General features: G+C 33.2%; 4 protein-coding genes across 4 annotated transcripts; 2 read left to right on the forward strand and 2 right to left on the reverse strand.

Moving 5' to 3' along the window:
- Window positions 1–309: 309 nt before the first annotated feature.
- On the forward strand, window positions 310–11,369 carry LOC123698213 (leucine-rich repeat and guanylate kinase domain-containing protein-like). Its single transcript, XM_045644799.1, has 19 exons — window positions 310–472; window positions 1,919–2,025; window positions 2,462–2,701; window positions 3,402–3,564; window positions 3,656–3,794; window positions 4,506–4,718; window positions 5,223–5,424; window positions 5,765–5,939; window positions 6,931–6,995; window positions 7,162–7,231; window positions 7,683–7,842; window positions 7,932–8,052; window positions 8,127–8,255; window positions 8,333–8,493; window positions 8,582–8,643; window positions 8,733–8,849; window positions 9,440–9,513; window positions 10,993–11,076; window positions 11,169–11,369. The coding sequence occupies exons 1-19, from the start codon at window positions 310–312 to the stop codon at window positions 11,355–11,357; spliced, it is 2,634 nt and encodes an 877-aa protein (XP_045500755.1). The 3' UTR covers window positions 11,358–11,369.
- Window positions 11,368–14,176, reverse strand: LOC123697997 (26S proteasome non-ATPase regulatory subunit 14). Its single transcript, XM_045644592.1, has 4 exons — window positions 14,016–14,176; window positions 13,730–13,928; window positions 13,238–13,394; window positions 11,368–12,129 (listed from the first exon to the last, which is right to left on the reverse strand). Exons 2-4 carry the CDS (start codon window positions 13,905–13,907, stop codon window positions 11,529–11,531), a joined length of 936 nt encoding a protein of 311 aa, XP_045500548.1. The 5' UTR covers window positions 13,908–13,928; window positions 14,016–14,176; the 3' UTR covers window positions 11,368–11,528.
- Window positions 14,177–15,974: 1,798 nt separating this feature from the next.
- Window positions 15,975–16,656, forward strand: LOC123698013 (COX assembly mitochondrial protein homolog). Its single transcript, XM_045644608.1, has 2 exons — window positions 15,975–16,223; window positions 16,302–16,656. The coding sequence occupies exons 1-2, from the start codon at window positions 16,151–16,153 to the stop codon at window positions 16,598–16,600; spliced, it is 372 nt and encodes a 123-aa protein (XP_045500564.1). The 5' UTR covers window positions 15,975–16,150; the 3' UTR covers window positions 16,601–16,656.
- Window positions 16,645–17,985, reverse strand: LOC123697994 (tRNA-splicing endonuclease subunit Sen2). The gene is made up of 3 exons (XM_045644590.1): window positions 17,161–17,985; window positions 16,858–16,982; window positions 16,645–16,781 (listed from the first exon to the last, which is right to left on the reverse strand). The coding sequence occupies exons 1-3, from the start codon at window positions 17,972–17,974 to the stop codon at window positions 16,647–16,649; spliced, it is 1,074 nt and encodes a 357-aa protein (XP_045500546.1). The 5' UTR covers window positions 17,975–17,985; the 3' UTR covers window positions 16,645–16,646.
- Between the last annotated feature and the right edge of the window lie 27 nt (window positions 17,986–18,012).

Genomic DNA, 18,012 nt, shown 5'->3' on the forward strand with positions numbered 1-18,012 from the left:
TACGTAAACACACTCCTGATATCTAACGCATAGTATACATAGTTCCTATAGAAATCATACCTACCGCGCGGTTTCAACCATACGATTGACCCACAGGATTGACCACACGATTGACTAACCCGCGATTTCAATATTAACAAAAAGATCTTATATAAAAAGGTATTATTCAATCTATAGTATGTTTTTATAAGGTCTATGGTATTTCCAATGACATAACTTATATAACTCATTGATTAGTAACTGAAATTTCTTTAGCTTTCTCTTAGCTTTCTATAGAAATATTTAGCTAAGTAGCGACTTAAAGTTAACATGAGTTCTGGAAGTAATTCATTAGAAAATGCAAAATTGGGTGACGAGAAGAAGCTCTCTAGTTCCATGAGGTTTGTGCCTTTTGGCAGCCTTCTCAAAACCTGGACCGAAGTCTCTAGGATTAATTACATGTCCGCCTTGGCCTTGGATGACATGTCTCGAGGTATTTAAAACAAATGTTTATGCCATTTTAGATACTATCGCAACTATTAATATAATAATTATTATGACACAAACTATCTTAAGGTTAAGCGACAAAAACTATCTCGAAAAGCATATTGATCAGCAAAGCAGTAGTAAAAAAATATTTTTAATACAAACTGAGTTTTTCTCATGTTTGTAATACATTTTATTGGTTTGCTTGCAATATCCCGCGCTTATTAATTTATTCAGTTTAGAATAAATTGACCACAATTTTGCCAATTACTCATTCGTGTTGAGGAAATACGGTGAATTCTGCATCATTCGCAAAGCGCGCAGTTTATATGATTAAAGTTGTTTGTCAGGATCGCGTCTGGCTATCGTGTTCGAACTAATTAGATTGACGTGATTAAATTATGTATACCTATCCATCCATCCATTCGTTTCATGGAAAGTACAAATCTAGGTACCTCTATATTATAACATGGACAGAATGAACACCTAAAGCTTTAATTCGAATTACTAAGATAAAATACTTATGAAAAGCACTTTAGTATTAACTTTTAGTTTTTTTATTACACGCATCATAAGCAAAACATACGCAACAAAAAGATTGTAAAAAATGTAAAACTTAAAATAAATGTTAATATCCAACACAATACTGGATACCTACATACAAACGTAGAGATGAAGGATGTAGAGACGTAGAGATTAAATTTAATATATAGAGGCAAGTGCTTTCTAAACGTCATGTTCGCAGTTTAATGGAAATATGAGGGTTATTGAATCGAACCCTTCATGAAATTGCATATCCGCGCAAACCAATGATTCCCAGCACGGCCGGCTGATCACTTGGTATGCCTCCACGCATTCGTGGAATCGCGAAGCTTGCATTCGCGAACATTACTCAAATTTATGTCTATACCGAGCTATTCACTGAACTTTGCATATTATTTTAAAAGGTTCTAATTTTCTGTTAAATCAAATATTTTGTGTAGTACGTAATTTATATTCGTCTCACATAGTTCAGTCATGTTTAATTTTCTGTTTTTTTTTTCTTTATTACGTCAAAGAAGCTGAATTGATGGAGTTAAAACATGTAGGTATTAAATGAATGCATTCACTGTTTATTTCATTATCAGCTCAACAAAATAATGTAGGTCACAGAAGCGCATACTATAATAATATGTATAAGCAATGTAATTTACTTCGTAAGTACGATCGGATAATAGTAGCAGATAATGGAAGGCACTCATAATTTATGACTTTAACGGTGTAAATATCAAATGCGGTTACAAAAACATGGCGATATTATGGTTTCTTATCAACATTATTCGAGGTCAAAACTATTTGAAATTTGAATAAACAGAACAGAAAAAACTTCAAACAAAGCATTATGCTATGTGTAAAGTATGAATATCGATTATTGTTATTTCTACCATACTCATTAATTGGACCTTTGTTTTAGATCAAAGATTCAAAAGTTTTTCTTTGCCATTAAAGAAAATATCCATTCCGCTGTTTGATCCTTCCAAGTTTCAGAATAAAGATGAAGAAAGTGAACTAATTGAACAGGTAAGAAAAATTCGGTGCGAAACTTTTTTCGTTAAAATATTTTAATTAGAACTTTGTTTTGACAAATTTTACTTTACTTTTCTTCTTTGTCCCTTTAAAGAAAGTGTATTTATATTTTTTTAAAGCAGCTGGAGATTAATTTATCATAAAATCTTATAGAAATATATACTTTCGCTAATTTTATATTTATGTACAATTCTAGTACTTACATATTATATTTATAAATTCACTATTCATTATTATTGTGTAAACAAAAAATGATCCCTGAGAATGTTTTTAAACATACTTTCATACTGAAATGTTATTCAATCAATAATTGTTTAATATCCGATCGGTTTTGAATGACAGTGTCTTCCAAATAAGCCACCTATGTGTATCCAATTTTGATTCGCAGACAAGTATGTACAGCTACCTAACTAAACAAAATTCATTACAGTTTCCAATAAACGTCACACCGCTCATGAACGAACACCAGCTATGGGGTTGTTTCTACAATTTTCCCGAACTGTACGAGGACGTGTACTCCCCAATAGTACATATAAGGAATGTGAGCGATATCCCGGATATTGAAGGTGGCGTACTCACAAGGGACCTAGTTAGCACATGCCTCAGTTATTTGAAGCGATCTCCGATTTTAGGCGACTACGTGTATATTAAATTGGATTTATCGTCCAAGGTAAGCCCGTCATAAAGGCTTTGGGCTAATGCGCTCTATTTATAGCGCCTTTGCTCTCATGGGAACGGCTTTAGCCATCAGAAATTAATTAAAATTTGAAGCACATAACACAATGAACACGTAACACAATAAGTTGATATGGATGGATATTATACATTCTCTAAAGTTCTAAAAAGGATAAGTAAGCTCGCTAACCTTTTTTGTTGGAACTGAAAGCCGCTGTAAAGATTTAAGTGCAATGTGGCTTAGTACAAATACTGAGTAGTTCCTTTGTTTGTTGTATTCGTGACAAATTATAGTATAATATTGGATAACACTTTATATCGTAATAATATTAAGGTCCGTAAACCTTAAAGTGGCAATATATCTGACTGATTGCTATTACCGCCCCTAATCTCGAAAATGTGGGCGTAAATGGAGGTTTTATTTCTTACCACTATTAAGATTAGGTACAGAGCGTTTTGTTACTGGAAAATGTCTCTCAACATTTAGGTAACCGTTAACTTATAAAAGTGTTAACTCTAATTTATTTTAAATGCAAATAAAAAATATTTATTTGTGAATTTCACATGCGTGAAATAGGGATTTACTGTTTTTTCTTTATCGTAGCATCTTAATATCGCTACAGCTCGAGCGTAGCTGTTCATTGCGTAGCACATATTTTAACATTGTTATTTAATCATTTCAACTTATTTTTCAGTATCTTCACAACATTGATGTCCTTAAAAATTACAAATATTTGGTATATTTGGATCTTTCATCAAATTTACTGGATGATTTGAGCGTTCTTTCATATCTACTATATATTCAGTTTCTCAATGTATCATTTAATAGCTTTCGAACAGTTTTGGATTATGATACACGTATGTGATATAATTTAATTTTATCAAATAAAGTTTATATAAATTTAAAAGTTATATTAAATAAACAAAAATTAGATACTTTATATTACAGCTCAATGGTTTTTAACAGAGGTTCACTATAGATATAATTCAGTAACTAAAATACGCGATTTGAGTGCATTTTGGTCGATCACTGTGATTGACTTATCGCATAATAATATTAAATCAATAAATGGATTGGATACATTGAGGTCAGTTCAATAATTCATTTTAATTGAATTACGATGTTTACAATTATTCTGGGTAGGATATCATATATATTACTAGCTGTGCTCCGCTCCGCTATTTTCAGATAAATGGGTTATCTACCCGAAAGAATTTTTCAAATCGGACCAGTAGTTCCCGAGATAAGCGCGTTCAAACAAACAAACAAATTCTTCAGCTTTATAATATTAGTATAGATGTACCATGGATACGAACATATAAGTCGATATGTTTGCAACATTCACACACGCACGTTTTAATCCAAGCTATGGTTATACGGATTGGGTCTCAAGGTTGGAATTTCGGAAAAGGAAATGTGCGAAAAGAAGTTTTCAGGTCGCTTCACAATAGATTTGTAATAAAAGTATTAAAAAGACTGGGGTATCCAATTCAAAGTAATTTAAGTCACTTTTTGCATATTTGCGAACTCTACATTTGATTTCCATATTGATATGAATTTTTTCAAATTTATATTTATACTAGCTTACCGCCCGCGGCTTCGCCCGCTTTCTCTAAAACGATTTGAGATTTAAACTATCCTATCTCTCAAGTTGGATCGAACTGCACATGGTGTGCGAATTTTATTATAATCGGTTAAGTGGTTTAGGAGTCCATTGAGGACAAACATTGTGACACGAGATTTATATATATTAAGATAACTAAAGAATGTCAATTTGTAATAAATGTTATATCTATAGATATTTGCGTCGTCTGGATCTTTCCTTTAATCACATACAACGATTTGAGAATCTAAATCATTTGCGATTATTATGGCTCGACTTGTCCTATAATAACATATCGGATTTCGAGTTTGGCGACGACGTTGGATTGTGGACACTTCTTCATCTCGAATATTTAAATTTGAACGAGAATAATTTAACATCCATGAAGATATTTTCAGGCTGCTCCAGGTTTCATATATTTTATAGATACATTTTATTAACGTCTGACATTCTTTCAACAATTTTTAGATTCATTTATAATAGAATAATGTATACTAGGCACTTACTGTTTTTATATCACGTAATTTTTCTTAATTAAATATGTTTTTTATTTTATATTATTAATTAAGAATTGAAAATTGTAATTACTTATGTTCTGGTATAAACTTATTTCTCGAGCAAAGTATGAATAAACACAACTTTTAATTAGGTAGACTCTAGCGCGCTAAGTTTTAAATTCTCAACTACTTGCTTTAGTTTTTACAAACATAACGAAACAGTAGTAAAACAGAAAATATGAAAGAGAAACATAGTTATTTTACTTATAGAAAGCAGAAGTATTCCTTGTATTATAATTTACGACGTTTATACGTACCTACAGCAGTATCTAAAACATTTATAAGTTTAGGAACGCAGCAAGAAATAATATCGTATATTGGATCGTGGAAGCACATGTGTTTGTATTATTTTCAGATTTCGCGAATTACACATACGGAATAACAGATTAGGCTCGTTATTGGAACTGGCAGTGTACATGAGCAAGCTGCGACGTCTTACCGTCCTGGATTTTAGATCCAACCCTATGTGTTCAGTCCCAGGATATAAGGATGTAGTTATCAATACTTTTCCTCTCTTACTCTGCTTAGACGACATTGATCTGGATCCTGTTGAACAGGTACATTTAATATATTCAAAAATACTTTCAAACATAATTAAGAAGCAAAATGTTTATATTATTTTTGGCGTTTTATCGAGGACGCTCTTAACAAGAACGTCTGAAAGGAAAAGGAATTTAAATTTACAAAATATTATAATTTCTTTCCTGCTTTTAGCTATTTGTTTAATATTTTCTGTCAGTTGATTTTTCAAGAACAAGATTTACCTATATCTAAATTGAATTAAATTAATAAGCACGATTCCTTTCATTGTACCTAATTTAAACAAAACCCTTTTTGCCCTATTAGGTCTTATTAGGTCCTATTTACCAACAATTTATGTTGTTATTAATTACGCAGCGAACATTCAAAATGAATATGAAGCCAGATATCTTTATGTTTGCTTCCCGTCGTCTCTTACGATTGATGTACATCGAGCAAATGTCTCGCGCGCGCGTTTCACCCTACAACCCGCCTGCCGATACTACTGACGTGCCTATTATCGTTTTTGTGGGCTACGAAGCTGTTGGAAAAGGTACTAATTACTTTTAATACATTGATTGCGCTGTAATGAAAACGTTATTTTATTTATTTTTTATTCTAGATAGGGAAGCGCTTGACCACAATCTCGCCGGATGGAAAGCTAAGATGCGGTCTGACGGATATTAATTAATCAAAGATTATGTTGTTTGTACTAAATATGCTGGTTGAGTGAATTTAAAATTATCGTTGTTTTCATGTGGAATATTAGGTTTACGACCGCACTCTGTATATATAATATTATATCAATCTTTGCAGCCTCACAAATTTTCTTGGATCAGTAGAGATAAAAAAATTAAGATAAAGTCCTGATAAATATTGATTCACGTAATTTATAAAACCGAGCATTACTAAGTGAATCTGCCTAACTACCTTTAAATATTATATTTTTTTAAATCTGATGAAAAATGCAAAGAAACCTACCTTAACAAATATACCTAAGCTTTGACTTCGCAATACAATTTATTTTTTAAGGGTAGGGGAGAAAGAAAAGATGGGATCACCTTGCAATAAATTGGTAATTAAAAGGAAAATAACAAAACGCGTAGGTAATAAATTCTTTACCATTAATCAAGGAAATGAGGCTTCGGTAATAAACGGGCTCTCACTTTGACTGTTATTGATAGATAACGATTAGGAACGTTGTAGGTATGCTTTAGACATATTTATGATACAGGTAACTGTGCGAAAAAAAAATTATCAAAGATTATTTTATTGTTAACACACTGCAATTAAGAGACTTATAACCGAATTTAAATTCTAATGTTATCTATTCCGAAGTCTCGGATTGACGACGAATCTTTGTTAATATTTTAAATTATTGTACTCTACTTTAAATCAAGATAAGGATTACTATTGCGCAAAATTGTATTATAAACGCAGTGCTAAACGAAAATCTGACAATAATTAGATTCTATGAATACAAACAGAACTATCAGGAATTACCTATAGCCGCAAATACATCCCAGGAATATTTACTCTTCTAGGACGATCCGGTTTCAGATATAGCTTGAAGATTCGAACATGTTTGGCATCTCGCCGAATAGTGACCGTAACGATAATATATTGTCTGATAACACGATAAACAATGCAGTCGACGATGCACCGAGGCAATGTTATTTATAGCCATACGACCTGTTTCATTTTTATATTAAAAATGCACTCATGTACTCACTAATTTGATCGCGGATTGATTTTTTGTACCTACCGGCGAACAGTTCGACGAAATGTTGCTTGATGGTGAATTCCTCACCTATAGCGAAATGGACAGTGAATCGTATGGGCTAAGTAATTGTCTACCTAATTTCAATTAGAGAGAGAACCTTTAAATTTCAAGATACCTTATAAATTGTTAAAAATAGAGACAAAGAACAGAGTCCTCTTATAAAAAGAGGATAACATTTAGTTTGCTGTTAATAATATAGTTGTAGTTTTTACGAATTAGGTAGACCGGTCATTTAATTAAAAATCATAGAGCACTCAGTTTACACAGAATAGATACTGCATCTGGAAATTGTCACAGATTTAGTATGGCTGTCTTCATCAGCTCTACCTATACTTTCCTAGCACGCTTGTAGTTTAATATGTAGATATGCTAAGTACATATTTACCTAATTAAAATAATGTAGTTGATATTATTCTCTGATAGCTCTATATAAAACGTCGAGTTTCAATTTGTGTAGAATGTATAAAATGCCCACTAATTTTTCTCGAAAAAATTAATAACCCGAAAATATAGGTCGTTCAGAAGCATTCGTGAAGGATGGAAAGGTGAAGATTGTTACAATGGATCTACTTGGTGCTCTTATGCTGAAACTACGAGGTCGACAGCCCTACTTGATATTAACGACTTGTTCCGATAAACGAGCACTCGCAACCAGGCAACAAGAACGTAAAATGTATGATTTAGTACTTTTCTATATATTTTGTAACGTACCTATTTATAAGTATGCATTTAAAATGTTCACCGTGGAATTGCTCCTTTTAGTGCAAGGGATTTATCAAACGAAGAAAAAATGTGCGCCCAATCGCTAATGGAGATATCTACATTACAAGTTTTACTATCCGGTAGAATAATTATTAACGGCATTTTGAATGAAATTCTTCAGGTTTGTGTATGATTTTTATATGAAAGAAATGTGCAATTTGTGTGTACGTATTTTCTCATGTTCTATTGTTTTAGGCAATACCCGAAGATAAAAGCCAAAGCGAATTCATAATGGAGTCCGAATGTTCGCTCTTAATGGAAAGCGAGTCGCGAAAACCACGTAAATATATTAAGAATGTCAATAGACTGACAATGTTGACTCCTGTGGGTATCTGCGCTCATTATGTAAAGGCACGAAAACTGTATGTAGAGCGACTGTTATGAATGATATTCGTTTACAGAGCTCATCTCTCGGGGATGTTTGCAAGAGCGATCGTGACAAAAACAGCAGTCAAGTTGACTCCAGTCTTTATTCCTTGTATAAGGAAACTCAACCTATGGATGAATACACGAGCACTGTGTATGGTCATGCGTCGTCCGTGGATCGGGGGCGAGCTAAAACGCACGTATTTGAATAAAATTGTTTATTTAAAGTGTCTAGTATTAATCTAAAACTTACAATTTTTTTTTTTCATGTTTTATGGAAACAGAAGATACAGCCGTTATTCTAGCAGACCAAAAAGTTTTGATACCAAACAAACATCTTTGAAAGGTACATAATTAGTTCACTTTTCGATATTTTAGGTATAAATACCGCACTAATCATAACTATCTATTGAAATCTTCGGCAATATGTTGCAGTGGGTAGCAGAAAATCTTCAAAATCTGTTGCTTTTACATCTCCAGAAAATACTGATTTAGCGACTGAAGAATCTGATCCATCTGGACTTTACATTGAACCAGTGCCACAAAAGGAAAGTGCGTAAATTAAAAATCCCTTTTCACTGATATGTTTTATTTTATTTATTTTTTTGTTTTTATTTTTCTTTAGTGGAAAATGTATTACAAGCAACATCTACAAACGCAAGAATTTGCCGTCACCACGGTGAAAATGTGTCCCAAAACTCGGATTTGTGGTTTGCATTTCTGACTAAAAATGGTCTGTTGCAAGCCAGTGAAATTTTCACTGAACCTCGTATGTTTAATGTAACAGAGTATCTACTAACTATGTAGCTTAATAATTAATCTTGTATGTTTGCTCATAAACAATATTATTTATCAAAGAACTTTTTACTAAATATCTGTTATCGAACACCTAGGCTAATAGAAACATAAGTAGGTATATCATTAGTTTATTTGTTTGGTAGGTATTTTACTTTCGTATAGATCATCATCAATTTTTATCAACAAAAGCTTTATTACGGATAACAAGTTTGGCCCCGAAACTATACCCGCTTATTCGACAACTTATACGTGATTAACTGCGTACGAAATTTGTTAGTTATATTGTTTATTATTATCATCGTACTGTTAAAATAATTATTTCCTTTCCCAATGTATATTTTCAGACAAGGTGCCAAGACATGAAAGTAAACTAGATGATCCCGACTTTTTTAAAATGCAATTGGATACTTTAAAGGAGGTATAGAATATTCTCTTTATTTTACTTATATTTCAAAGTCACTATAATTAATTAGCGGTCCGCACCGGCTTCGCCCGTGGTACATGTTTATGTTTTATTTCCATAAGAATTAAGAACCATCCTCGTACTTCAAGGAATATTATAAAAAAAGAATTATCGAAATCGGTCCACCCGTTCACGCGTGATGCCGTGACCAAGGAAAACGGGTTTCATTTTTATACAGGTGTCCCTAAAAGTATGGATATACTGCAGCTGGGAGGTAGTGGATCTAGAGGGCTATCCGAATCACCCCCATTATGTGATGCGATTTTTCGTATTTTCGGAGTAATAACGTTTTTTTTTATTTTTTCACCTATCACCGAGTACGATGAGATTTTAATTTATAGTGACGTGAATTATTGCAGAAAATACTTGATTTTTTTGTGTGGTAAGCTGAAAGATAGACCAATTCAGTATGGGAACATTTACTATCGTTAGATTTTTGAAAGTCACTATAAATAAAATCTAAAATCTTATCGTATTCGGCGATAGGTGAAAAATTGAAAATCCGTAATAACTCCAGGTCCTCTACCGGATACCTCCCAGCTTCAGTATATCCATACTTTTTAGGACATCCTGTATATTATATACTTAGATGTCTTCACTACAGAAAGACTAGCCTTATAAGCGATTAAGCCGTAATCCACCACGCTGACAAAGTTTTACGCACATATTAGGTACATTTACGCATAAAATTCAGACTTTACACACTAAATATTTGCCCAAGAAAATTTAGAAAATTTGCAAATATTCCACTAAGAGACACGTTTCTTGGTTCTAAAAGTGCCAGTTACATCCAATGAGATAATATTACTACGTATGGAGGAGACACCACGAACAAAATCTGTGCGCCAACGCATTTTTTTGCTCTAAGTTTTAAAAATTATTATCTAGTTAGGTACTTACCGATGAAAAGTTATTCCTTTGCACTTTTCCGTATTATTTGTATTATTTCTGCAATATCGTAACACACACGAAGGCATATTTGATGCGTTTCACTTTAAAACAAATAAAAAATGAGCGTGACGTTCGCGCCAATGAGCGAGCAAGCGACTAAGTGCCGTTAAGCCATATGGCTTATGGTGAGCGGAACATAAGCGGTGTCCTCTCCATATGTATATCTCAATGCTTACATTGCAATATTTTCTTTCCATGGTTGGAGCTGTTCACACATTTTAGAATCCAATCACTAACTTAACCTATGGCATTGTATTAGGTACTCAAAGCAACAAAGGGAAGAATGAGTCTTTAAAAATAGTTTCTCAAAAAGCTGCCGAAGTAAATTAGTGTTTTAACATAAATACTGAATACTCAAAAGCATTTCTATATTTATCTTTCGAATTATGTTTTAAGGTCATTCAAAACGCTCATTCATGCTTTATTCCCGCCAGAGCTAAATGCAGTTTTTATTAACTTTTTTTTGCATAAAATGTTTTTCAGCTGCCTTCGGGAACTTTTACGACGACTATCAAAGACGACTATGATGAAATACATCGTACTTGCCCTGGTCTATTTTGGGACACAGTAAGTATTTATTTATGTATGAAAAAAATTTGAAAAATAATTTTTAACTGAAAAAATTTCAAACTTAAATCCTTAATTAATGTACTTTGCAGGTTACTATGGATAATCCTGACAAAGCATTCAAAAAAATGAAGAAAATAATACAAAACATTGTAAACTCACAGAAGAATTTAAAACCTATGTTTGACGTTGACTTTACTAGCCCAAAGTATTTGCCCGCTATAAAGGACAAACTTGCTACAATCGTAACTCAGATAGCTCCACAAAGGCTCTTCTATTAAATAAATACAATTAAAAAAGGAATTTGTTTATTTATGTAAGGTACTTAGTGTTAATACATAAGTAACATTGTGGAAAATCATTCTGGAAATAGAAACAAACAAGGCTCAAACCCTTACTGTGCCACTGCATTATTTACCTTAAGATCATAAATATAAAATTTCTTATAATAATCATTTGAACACCATAGTATCGAGCATGGCGCCTAGGCACTGAACAATGTTGTTAGCCATCAGAACATCGACTTTCTCTTCTAAATGCCTCTTGGGGTCTTGTTTGCCGACATTTTTAATAGCTAGCTGTTCTGGAGTCATCTTCTCTTCGTCTTCAAGGGCCTTATTGTAATTCTTAGCGAGATCCAACATATCTGTGACTGTTGTTTCATTGATTTTGCAATGTTCTTTATAGTCGGAGAGAGTGAGTCCATCCATCCAGGACTTTTTGTGAAGATTCAGGAGCATTTTCTGTTCTAGTTCGTTCTTTCTGTAGTTTATGCTTATGGAGTAGTAGTGTCGGTTTAGACCGTGGATGAGAGCTTGTACAGAGGGTTTTTGTAAATGTCCCAGATTGGATGTGGTTTGCCTTGGTTCCTGGCCGAGGACCATCATGTTGGGGTTGATTAGACGGAACGCGTCAATCACTACTTTTCCCTTGACTGACTGGATTGGATCAACGACTACAGCAACAGCTCTCTCTGATAAAGCTTCAAAAGATTGCTGTGTGTTAATATCAACACCAGACAACCAACAGCCAAATCCAGGATGGGAGTGATACCTGAAAGTTATAAAAACAGATACATTAGATATAAATGAAACAGAACTAATAAATAATGGACAAAATTTTTATACAGTAAAAGCTCTTTATTCGCTACCCGCGTAGGTTCCGTATATATGCCGCGAATAAAGAAACTGTGAATAAGGGTATTTTGCATGGGGTTATAGGGGATACGTTCCTAGCCGACGAAATAAATAAGCAAATACATAAAGTAATTAGTTTAAGTTGTTAATTGAAGTTTTATATACAGTGTAAACTCTATATAACGACACCGAAGGGACTGTGCATTTTATGGCGTTATATAGAGTTGTTGTTAAATGGAGAGAAGAAGAATCAGAATTAGAAAAAGAGAAAATTTATTTCAGACTAGTGTTAGTAGTTATGTACATAAAAAAGAATGTTACTTGAACGCTATTGTGTATAGTCTGTTGTCAGTAGTCGTCAATAGACAATGATTTTCTTTTACTAGCCATGTTTACAGTTTGAAAGTTTGTGAGCAACTAAGAATATGATAACGTATCGGTCAAAAACAGTCTACACATGCAAGAAATCCCAATTTGTAAACAAAAGAACGAATTTCTTAGAAAGTTCAGTATGAATGACGTCGAATTTATTACTTAATTGTTGTCGTTATTGAGAGTGAGTGTGATGCTATGTAGAGTGTATCATTGTATGGTAGATAAGCTAAACCAACCAAAGGCAATTGATTTTGACGCTTTAGAGAGTTTGTCGTGAAATCGAGTGTCGTTATATAGAGTTTACACTGTACATATTTATTAATTACCATTTAATTAGGCAAAAAAGGCACTTTTTACTTGTTTTTTTTTAGTCGACATATAAATTCGTAGTTGTAGTTCAGGCGTTTACTAAGGATACGAATGATTTTTATTTAGGTAAATTCATATATGTATGTACCGATGCAGCGATTTGATCCGCAAATAAAGAATTTAATGCTGCGAATATAGGAATTAAGTCGCATTTTTTCCATCTGCGAATAGTGAAACCACAAATGAAGGAAGCGCAAATAAGGAGCTTTTACTACATTTCTTATTGTTGTCTACAAGTAAACTCTTGACGCTAGTAATTGAAAAATCTCTAATATGCTTACCATCCAACAACCATCTCTGGCCTGCCAGTTTGCTTCAGCATATCCAACATTTTAGCTTGGAACACTGGATCCACAGCCTCCACAGACACACCGGTACCAGTTTGGGGCATAGCAAACACATCAATCACACGCACAGTGTAGTCATCAACAAATTCACCTGCAAAAACATATATGTAAATTAAATTAATATTATTTTTTACTACATTACATTTTACTGATGTACTTTTAATGATGTCCAATCTTGAAAAAAATAGTGAATGTTATCATGCCATAACAGTACCTAATTCAGTTATTATCAAGTCAGTTAGTGATGTTTTATTTTCAATGTTTATTTACTTAATCTTAAAATAATATCACAACTTAAAAAGCCATAAACACACGTATAATATTAAAACCCAATGTCCCAAAGACGGCAAAATTTTACTGTATGATATTGCTATGTCATTGAATAAAAAGTGGATTTAATAAAAACTGAAAAAAAGGAATAATTACCCAACATAAGTCCCATAACCTCCATAGGAACACCAGCTCGACCATGTTTGAGCATTTTAAGTAGGGCTAATGACGAAATGTACACTTGTTCCGCCGTATCAACCACGGGAGCATCTGTGGGAGGCGGCGCTTGAGACAAGCCTGCCATACCTCCACCAAGACGAAGCAGACGATCCATAATTCAATTTAATCAGGAAATCTAAAACAAAGAATAACAATGTTAGCTACCCCGGATACCGCTTCTTGAACCTAATAAATTACTAGACATCTTATAAATTTCACATACCTTAGTCAAAAAGTTTGACGAATACTTAGGATTTATTTTATTTTTCACTATTTTATTGTCGCTACAGCAATATTTAAGCAATTTAACCGAATAATAGGATTGAACAAGAAGATGACAACAGAATAGTTGAGTTTGACAATTTGACGTCGAAAATGCATGTTCATACCATAGATCATACAACACTCCGATTAACACTGCGTTCGTGATCGTGATGTACCTCAATTTACAAAGAAAAATATCAATTAAACGATGTGCTAGTATAAAGCTAGTATACCTAAAATAAATTTCATTTAATTTCTTACGGTCTACCCAGTACCCACCCATGTACTCACATATTCAAATGAAGTTCAAATGTCTCATAGTGGTCTCATACAAAGTACTCAAGAAGTAACCAGTGCAAACTTAGCACCCCATCTATGGAATTTTGGGTCGAAAATGACCTTGATCGTTAGGTCTCCGTTAGGTCCTTTAAGGTCCCACAATTTTTTCGTTAGGTCCCCTTTAGTTTTTTTTAAATAATTTTTTAAATTTTAGGTATAAAAAAGTGCACTTTAGCACCCCATCCATAGAATTTTGGGTCAAAAATGACCTTAATTGATAGGTCTCCGTTAGGTCCTATAAGGTCCTATAATTTTTTCATTAGGTCCCCTTTAGTTTTTTTTTTAATAATTTTTTTTTTAATTTTAGGTATAAAAAAGTTACACTTTAGCACCGTGTTAGCACCCCATCCATAGCAAAATTGGCGAATTTTATCAAAATCGTATTCTTTACCGTTAGGTCCGTAGAGGCCCATCATTGAAATTGTTAAATTATTCTATTAAAATTTATATGTATACTATATAATTATATAAGAAAGTCGTGTTAGTTACTCCACTTATAACTCAAGAACGGCTGAACCGATTTAGCTGAAAATTGGCAGGGAGGTAGTTTAGAGCCAGGAGAAGGATATAGGATACTAAATACGTACCACGGGCGAAGCCGGGGTGGACCACTAGTTATAAAATAATTGAAACCTGCGCATGCGCCTTAGAACATTAAGGCATGCGCACATCATACATAAACAGTGCGAAATTTAAATTGGTATCGTTTCATTTATTAAATTAAATCAATAAATAAATCTATACTAGTCACGTCTGGTTCGAAAGATGAAACTGGCTTTTTATTTCGAAAATTTAATGGCAACACCATCATAACGATACCAATTTAAATTTCGCACTGTTTATGTATGATGTGCGCATGCCTTAATGCTCTAAGGCGCATGCGCAGGTTTCAATTATTTTATAACTAGTGGTCCGCCCCGGCTTCGCCCGTGGTACGTATTTAGTATCTTATATCCTTCTCCTGGCTCTAAACTACCTCCCTGCCAATTTTCAGCTAAATCGGTTCAGCCGTTCTTGAGTTATAAGTGGAGTAACTAACACGACTTTCTTTTATATATATAGATTTTAATAACATAAATAATTTAACAATTTCAAGGATGGGCCTCTACGGACCTAACGGTAAAGAATACGATTTTGATAAAATTCGCCAATTTTGCTATGGATGGGGTGCTAAAGCGTAACTTTTTTATACCTAAAATTAAAAAAAAAATAATTAAAAAAAAAACTAAAGGGGACCTAACGAAAAAATTGTGGGACCTTATAGGACCTAACGGAGACCTATCGATTAAGGTCATTTTTGACCCAAAATTCTATGGATGGGGTGCTAAAGTGCACTTTTTTTATACCTAAAATTTAAAAAATTATTTTAAAAAAAACTAAAGGGGACCTAACGAAAAAATTGTGGGACCTTAAAGGACCTAACGGGGACCTAACGATCAAGGTCATATTCGACCCAAAATTCCATAGATGGGGTGCTAAGTTTGCACTGGTCAAGAAGTACTCGGTGTTCAAATGACATTCTTGACTTCTAAATACAGTATTGTCTATGGTCTTGACAGTGATATTACCTGTAGGCTGTAACTTGACATAATATGTCAATGTCAGACGTGAAGTCAACATACCCACCTACAGCTGATTTCACGTTATTTTTTATAAAAAAATATTCATTTATGACATACTGGTAAGAAATTAGGAATTCAGGAATTTTAACGAGGAATTGAAGTTGCATCGCATAGATAGCTTATACTCACCGTCATGCAAACCATGACTACTACAATAGAACCTTCTGTCCTACCGCCGAAGTTTTCGGCAGGGCCGAAGGGCTTAGGTATGAAATAACAATTCAAATTGATAAAAACAACTAGCCCCAATTCTTAATTACTCATAATCCTTATTTCTGCTGCAGGAGATCCTGATGATAAATCATTAAGAAGAGTAGAAATCGAAGTTTTAATTCCAAAACTCATGAGAGAAAAAGCAAAAACCGAGAAATGTGTTTCAGAAGTAGCAGAATTTAACGAATGTGTGAAGGAATCTTCAGTTTTTATGGTTTTTAATTGTAGAAAAGAAAATAGTGTAATGAAAGCATGTTTGGGAGATTGGTATAAAAATCAGGACTTCATAAAAGAATGTACAGAAGAATATTTAAAAGAGAGAAGTGAATATAGAAGAACAGGAGTCAAGAAACCTATAAAACGAGCCTAATTTAAAGTTGTTTTTTTAGCTATTAGTTTTAAGAAAAATAAATGTTTTAGTCTTCATCATTGTTTATTACCACTGGAATATTTCTTGTTAAAATAATTTCTTTTACAGTATATTCGCTCAAATCCTTTGGTAGTGTTATGTTCTCTTTACTAGGCTCAATAATTTCTATGATTATTATTTCCTGAAAACAAATGGATTCATATTAATATGCGTCTTGTAATAAGAAATAATTTTATATTTTTAAATGGTTTGCATACCTTGACAGTAGTTGCCGCCATCCTCACATGCCCTAGTATGGTGAGCCAGTCTTGCGATTCTTGTTTCTGTTTTATAACAACTATATAATCAGAATGGTTTATCCCTGGCCCTTCTCTGTAGATCACTAAAAGATGTTAAAATTTAATTAGGATAGTTGTATAAAATGTAAACTATGAAAAAAAATATTTTCAGGGAGGATCAGAATCTTTAGATTTCTTCAGTGAAACATAAAATAAATAGCTTCTACTCTTTCGCAATAAGGTCAAACAGTGTGTATATGATAAAAAAGGTAATTTCCTTACAGAAATCTCCGCCAAATTTAATTCCAGGTTTTACAATGTAGCCCTTAGATCTATAGTAGTGATATACAATATACTTATTCATAAAGTAATGATCTGTTTCATTAAATAATTTCCAACAGTCATTTACTTTCAATAATTTATTATCAATGTTAAAAATTTGCAAACAACCAAGTCCGTACAGCAGAAAAAATGCTTCTTGCTTTGTAAGCATTAACTTTTCTTCTAGTTGAATCTTATTGAGACAACACTTTGGCTTTAAGTTGGCAAAATAGTTATCATCCTCTGAATCACTATTTGGGACTATAACTACTGTTTCTTTCTTCTCATTACTGCAAGTTGTATCATCATAATTATTATCACTCTGATCTGTGTCGCAGGGCTCATCATCACTAGATACTAAATCTATTACGTCCTTGTTTGCCCGTTGAGCACTATCATGCAGAATCTTGGATGTTAAATTTTTAACATTAATTAAAAAGTCGTCAGCTTGTGGAGCTGGTTGGGAAGAACTAAACTTCTTGTACCAATAGTTTCTTTTCAAGTACTGTCTTTTTCTCATGATGCATGGACTGCCATCATTTTTTATAGATTTAGGTCTTGATCTAGATTTAGTGCCTTTACCAAAACACCCCATATGATAAAGCATTGCCATCTCCTCAATGCCTCTTACTTCTACTCCATAACCATTATAATAACCAGTAAATATAATTCTCATTGAATTATCAATTGGAAAACGTAATGAAGAGTCAACATCCATAGGTAATGTATTATGGTCGATATTTTGACAGGCTTCCTCTGTTTGCAAACTAGTCATGACAAAAGAACTGGCTGGTTCCCAATTTTATTTTTAGC

The sequence above is a fragment of the Colias croceus genome, chromosome 15, assembly GCF_905220415.1.
Source record: "Colias croceus chromosome 15, ilColCroc2.1".
NCBI lineage: Eukaryota > Metazoa > Arthropoda > Insecta > Lepidoptera > Pieridae > Colias > Colias croceus.